The sequence below is a fragment of the Poecilia latipinna genome, unplaced genomic scaffold (genome assembly GCF_001443285.1).
Source record: "Poecilia latipinna isolate Pla-1442-1.1 unplaced genomic scaffold, P_latipinna-1.0 Scaffold979, whole genome shotgun sequence".
NCBI classification, from domain to species: domain Eukaryota; kingdom Metazoa; phylum Chordata; class Actinopteri; order Cyprinodontiformes; family Poeciliidae; genus Poecilia; species Poecilia latipinna.
In genome coordinates, this window is record NW_015113595.1 from 218,272 (window position 1) to 224,245 (window position 5,974).

General features: G+C 47.8%; 1 protein-coding gene across 1 annotated transcript in view; it reads left to right on the top strand.

Annotated features, from left to right (window-relative positions):
* The window catches only part of LOC106958341 (SLA class II histocompatibility antigen, DQ haplotype D beta chain-like), a 9,779-nt gene extending 4,963 nt beyond the window's left edge, over window positions 1-4,816 (top strand). Inside the window, exons 2-6 of the mRNA XM_015050196.1 lie at window positions 925-1,197; window positions 3,014-3,227; window positions 3,604-3,671; window positions 3,836-3,949; window positions 4,346-4,816. Coding sequence (XP_014905682.1) covers window positions 925-1,197; window positions 3,014-3,227; window positions 3,604-3,671; window positions 3,836-3,949; window positions 4,346-4,383 — 707 coding nt within the window. The 3' untranslated portion in view covers window positions 4,384-4,816. The remainder of the gene's footprint in view (window positions 1-924; window positions 1,198-3,013; window positions 3,228-3,603; window positions 3,672-3,835; window positions 3,950-4,345) is intronic.
* Window positions 4,817-5,974: the final 1,158 nt, after the last annotated feature.

Consider the following 5,974-nt stretch of genomic DNA (forward strand, 5'->3'; position numbering starts at 1 on the left):
ACAAGTATGCCCACTCCTGCCCGGCGCCTCTCACCGTGGGCAACTCCAGAGTGGAAGTACGTCCAGCCCCTCTCAAGGAGACTGGTTCCAGAACCAGAGCCATGCGTCGAGGTGAGGCCGACTATTTCTAGCCGGAACCTCTCAGCCTCGCACACCAGCTCCGGTTCCTTCCCCACCAGAGAGGTGACATTCCACGTCCCAAGAGCCAGCTTCTGAAGCCGGGGATCAGACCGCCAGGGTCCCCTCCATCGGCTGCTGCCCGTAGCACAATGCACCCGACCCCTTTGGCCCCTCCGACAGGTGGTGAGCCCATTGGAAGGGGGACCCTTGTCTCCTCTTCGGGCTGAGCCCGGCCGGGCTCCGTGGGTAAATCCCGATCACCAGGCGCTCACCATCGTGCCCCACCTCCAGGCCTGGCTCCAGTGGGGGGCCCCGGTGACCCACGTCCAGGCGAAGGAACGCCAGATCCAAAGTTTTCATGCATCATAAGGGGTCTTCGGGCTGCACTTTGTCTGGTTCCTCACCTAGGACCTGTCTGCCTTGGGTAACCCTACCAGGGGCATAAAACCCCAGACAGCATAGCTCCTAGGATCATTGGGACACTCAAACCCCACCACCACGATAAGGTGGCAGCCCAAGGAGGAGTCTTTTTTACCGAGATAATATGGATCATATCCTAAATATACGCATAAATTTTCGAGATGCCTCGTCTGTTCCAGCCTATTTAGGGCATTAGCTACTTGTTGTGATCAACTTTGCTTTATTTGAACCGGAGAAATCCACTTCCGGCCCTCCATCTGAGTTTCGCAGGTCATCCGGGTCACGTGACTGAAACCCAGCAATTGGCTACTTTATAGAGCTTAAGAATGCAATAAACTCTAAATGTTGAAGATAACCATGAGTTCTGCATGTTTTCTTTTCCAGATGGTTTTGAAGTTCATTCAGTTTTCCGCTGCCTCTTTAACTCCACGGAGCTGAAGGACACCCAGTACATCTACTCCTACATCTACAACAAAGTGGAGTTTTTGAGATTTGACAGTAACATTGGGCTCTATGTTGGATACACATCGTTTGGAATGAGACAGGCAGAGAACTTGAACAACAATCCTGTGGCTCTGAGCAGCAGGCGAGCTCAGAAGGAGGTGTTCTGCCACCACAACTCCGGGGTCTGGTACAGAAATATTCTGAATAGATCAGGTGAGTTCATAAAAACAGTCCAGAGCCATAGGTGACCCTGGATTGGTCACCTATGGCTCTGGACCATAGGTCCAGGGCCATAGCCTCCATGGGGCCCTAAGCCAAATGTGGTTTTGGGGCCCTCTAGTTCTGCTAACAGTGTGGACCGGCTGCAGTCAGCAGTCCGATCATCAGGTCATTCACACACCTGCTATAAACTTATTGCATCTCTGGCTCTTTACATTATATACATGTATAATATAGGACACATTTATTGACCATCTGATTTATCTACCAGTTGATTTCTGGGAGCCGATTTCATTAACTTAGGGGGATCGTGATCTGCTGATACTTACACATGAAGCCCATCTTATCCCCTGATCTTCATCAGTAAAGGTTTATAACTCATCCTCTGTCCTCAGTGAGACGTTTGACTGACAGACCAACCAGGTCTGAACCTTTACAGTTAACAATATTCACCCACTGTGGAAACTCAGTGACTTTCTTCCTATATTTAGCAACAATTCAGACAAAAATAAATTTATATCATAATCAAAATCAGCAGCTCAGGCTTTTTAAAGATCGGTAACCAGGGATCGGCCAGAAAACTGTAGTCGGTGCAGCTCTACACACATTCATGACATTCTGTGATTAAATTCATTTATCTAAAGTGTAACTCCAACAGCTAAAAATGTAATTTATACCAGGTGAGTCTTTCTCCCTCGAGAATCTGGACCGGTACCGGTACTGGACTGATTCTGAGCCTTCAGATGATGTTAACAGAAGTTTCACTTAACTTAGAAAAATAATGTTTGTTTTAGCACAAAAAGCTTCTGATCAGCAGCAAACAGCAAATCCCAGCTACAGCACAGAGCAGCTCATCCATGTAGCCTGACGTAGAAACATTTAGCTAGACGATGTCAGACACTGAGAAGTTTTAATTATCGTTATCAAACCTTATCAAACTTGGCGTTTTGAAGCCAAAATACCTCAGAAATATACAGAACCACCATGAGAATCAACTCATTTAAAGTTAAACTCAGTTTCACACAGAGAGCCTAGCATAAATGTCTGGCTGTTGAACTGGACCGGTCCAGGTCGCTATCAGGCTAATTTCTGTTAGCAGCTTTGCTAATCTTTACATCACCAAGGCTCATTAAAACAAACCTTTATCTTCCTCCTTCTTCTCTCCCTCCCTGAAGGATAAGTCCTTTTCCCAGACATTGTTTTGCTAGCTTAGCTTCTGACCGGAGCTTTGGACGTTTGGATGCTCATTGCAGCTCATGGTACCGGCGAGGCTGCGGTACCTACCGTGGCCACCAGGGGGCCCCAAGAGCAATTTACTTATTTCCTTTGTCTATAAAATAATAATTTCTACATACATTATCAAATATATATTATTGTAAAAATAAATCACTTCATAGTGACACTGTGTATTTTTGATACAGAAGTTGATTAAGAAGTCCGACCGTCAGTGGAGTCGTCAGTTCAGCAGAGGCAACAAGTTATGACGAAAATAAGTCATTAAATTGTTTTCAATGATAACTATATAGATATACATGTGTTGTCATGGTTTCAAAGTGTATTTAAAGCAGGTCTTGATACTTGATATATTAAGTTTCAAAAACAAAAAGAATAAGTTTCCCCACTTCGCCTGGATGAAAATACAGTTTTGCATTTTGTGTGTTAATTTCAGTTTCTGCACTGAGGAAGCTGAACACTAACTACTAAACATTTCCCTAAGGATCAAAGCGACTCTGCTCTGGGTCAAAGGTCATACAGTTATAATCAGTAAATGTTGACCTGAGCATCTCTAACTCTCCTCTTCCTGTCTCAGTGGCGCCGTCCGTCACTCTGAGCTCAGCGGCGCCCCCTGCTGGTGACCATCCCGCCATGCTGACCTGCAGCGTCTACGGCTTCTACCCCAAACAGATCAGAGTCACCTGGATGAGAGACGGACAGGAAGTCACTTCTGATGTCACTTCCACCGCCGAGCTGCCAGATGGCGCCTGGCTCTACCAGATGCACTCCAGCCTGGAGTTCAAACCCAGGTGAGACCAGGTAACAGGTAACACACACACACCAGGTCAGACGAGGTGGGTTCCAGGATGACTTTGTCTCCTGAATGTTCCTGACTGAGGCACAGCAGGAGGATCTCAGAGAAAAGCTGCTACATAGATAAACTGATTCCTTTAAAATATCCCAGAGGCGGTTCTAACCCGTTTAGGGCCCCGGGCCGACTGCCTTTCTGCCCCCACACACACTAAGTTGATTTCTCAGGATCTTTGGATTGGGGGTGAAGAATGTGGTGCTTTTGCACTTTGACATTCAGATCCTCTGGTGGAGGTGGGGGGGTAACAGACTCAATCCTGCTGGTTCTGACCCGGTTCTGTTGGTTCTGACCCGGTTCTGTTCCTGTCTCTGCAGGTCTGGAGAGCGGATCTCCTGCAGGGTGGAACACGCCAGCCTGAAGGAGCCTCTGGTCACCGACTGGGGTAAGAAGGAGGACGATGGAGACACCTGGGGAGGGACACCTGTCCACCTGTTTTTACCTGGGGACAAGTAGAGACATGTCCACCTGTCTCTATCTGTCCTCATGTCTCCGTCCCTCTGTCCCCCTCCTGTCCTAACTTGTCCTCCTGTCCTCTCTGTCCCTCAGACCCGTCCATGCCGGACTCAGAGAGGAACAAACTGGCCATCGGAGCTTCAGGACTGATCCTGGGTCTGATCCTGTCTCTGGCTGGATTCATCTACTACAAGAGGAAGGCCAGAGGTCAGAACCAATCAGAACCAGTTGGAAACATATTAAAAGCAGAGCCTGTGGTGGTGCAGGGCAAAGCACAACCCCTGTATTGAGGCCTTGGTCCTCATGCTGGTGGTCGCAGGTTCGATTCCCAGCCTGGTGACATCTGCTGCATGTCTTCCCCGTCTCTCATTTCTCTCTTTCCTGCTGAAATACTTTCAAATCTTTAAAACTAAAAGCCAGAGCCTGTCCATTTTTGCACCACGTGTAAATGCGTCTGCATCCTTGCAGGTCTGAGAGTCAGAAGGTCTCATTCAGTCCAAACCAAACGACTGGGAGGAGTAAATCTGTTCATGAGGCAGGATGCTGAACGGTTCTGAACAGCCCATTTCTCACTCTGTTCTCTGGATTTTTGTTCCTATTCAGACCTGGTCCCCGTCCCCACCTTTGAGTCCAGATCCTGATCCGGGACCAGAACCCAATCAGAACCCGGTCTGCAGAAACTGAAGTTTGTTCTGGACTCTTCGGTCCAGATAATCCGCTGCTTCTCTCAGGAAGGTTTCCAGGTTTAATAATATTCACTTTCTGTGATTTTCTCTCTGGTTTTTTATGAAGAGCAGATTTTTCATCAGGTTTTCCTCTGTAATAACATCTGAAGTCATTATTCAGGCTTGAAGGATAAAATGTCAAACCAGGAAATGCTGTGAAGAACCAGAAGAAACGCTGAATCGTTTGCTTTGATGGAAGATCATGTTTATGTAAAATGTTAATTTCTGCTGTGATTAATGTTGGAGAACACAGCAGGTCCAGATCAGATGCTCTTCATTATGTGTAATTTGGTTTATTCTTCTGATTTCTAACATTTGGTGTTTCGTAATAAACAACAATTACAACAAAGATGGAGCCTGTGGAGGTACTTCTATGTTCTGGGAGTTCACTACCATATTTCCCAGGATGCTTAGCGGCATGTTTTGTGTGCTGCTTTGACCTTCCTCTATGTTAAAGGGCAGCTCTGCTGTTTGTTTCTGCTGTTCCAGCCACAGGTGGGTTCAGCTCTGTCATGGTGGTGAATTCACAAATACATGTAGACGAGGCAGATGGAAGATTTGATTTATTTAAGGAAAACAAAACTCACAAAAACATTGGGAACAGAGGGAGTCGGAGCAAAACAGGAGCCGAGTGCAAGAAGGAGTAAACCAGGGAAGAAACATGAAGACCCAATGAGATGAGGTGTTACTGAGCAAAACACTGGAGCTGATTGGCTAATGGGCTTCAGGTGAGAGTAAACAGAAGGATGAATCTTTCTAGCAGCAGGTGTTGGACAGTCTGACGGCGGCCGGATGGAAAGACCTGCAGGATCTTTGCTTCATGCACTGAGGGAGAAGCTCAGGGCTGTCAGAGGGGGCATGGGGGGGTCGGGTACTGCAGCTTAGTCCTCCTGTCTGCCACCACCTGCACTGGGTCAACAGGACACCCAGGACATAATGGGACATAAATGTACTAATAAATGAGCAAAAACCATCTACAGTCAGACAGGAAGTGGTCGTTTTCTATTTTTCTGTTTGAAATGGAGCAGAAATGATTTAGATTTAGTTTTGGGTTTTCTGGAAAAGTTCAGGCCGGATCTTATCCCGGGGTGGATGAGATCCCCCCGGAGTTCCTTAAGGCTCTGGATGTTGTAGGGTTGTGTTGGCTCACGCGACTCTGCAATATCGCATGGATATCGGGGGCAGTTCCTCTGGATTGGCAGACTGGGGTGGTGGCCCCCCTGTTCAAAAAGGGGGACCGGAGGGTGTGCTCCAATTACAGGGGGGTCACACTCTCAAGCCTCCCTGGTGAGGTCTGTTCAGGGTCCTGGAGAGGAGGGTCCGTCGGATAGTCGAACCTCGGATTCAGGAAGAGCAGTGTGGTTCTGGTTCTGGTCGTGGAACACTGGACCAGCTCTACACCCTCAGCAGGGTCCTGGAGGGTTCTGGGAGTTCGCCCAACAGGTCTACATGTGTTTTGTTGGAGCAGGTGTTCGACCGTGTCCCCAGGGGGTCCGGAGGGGGGTTC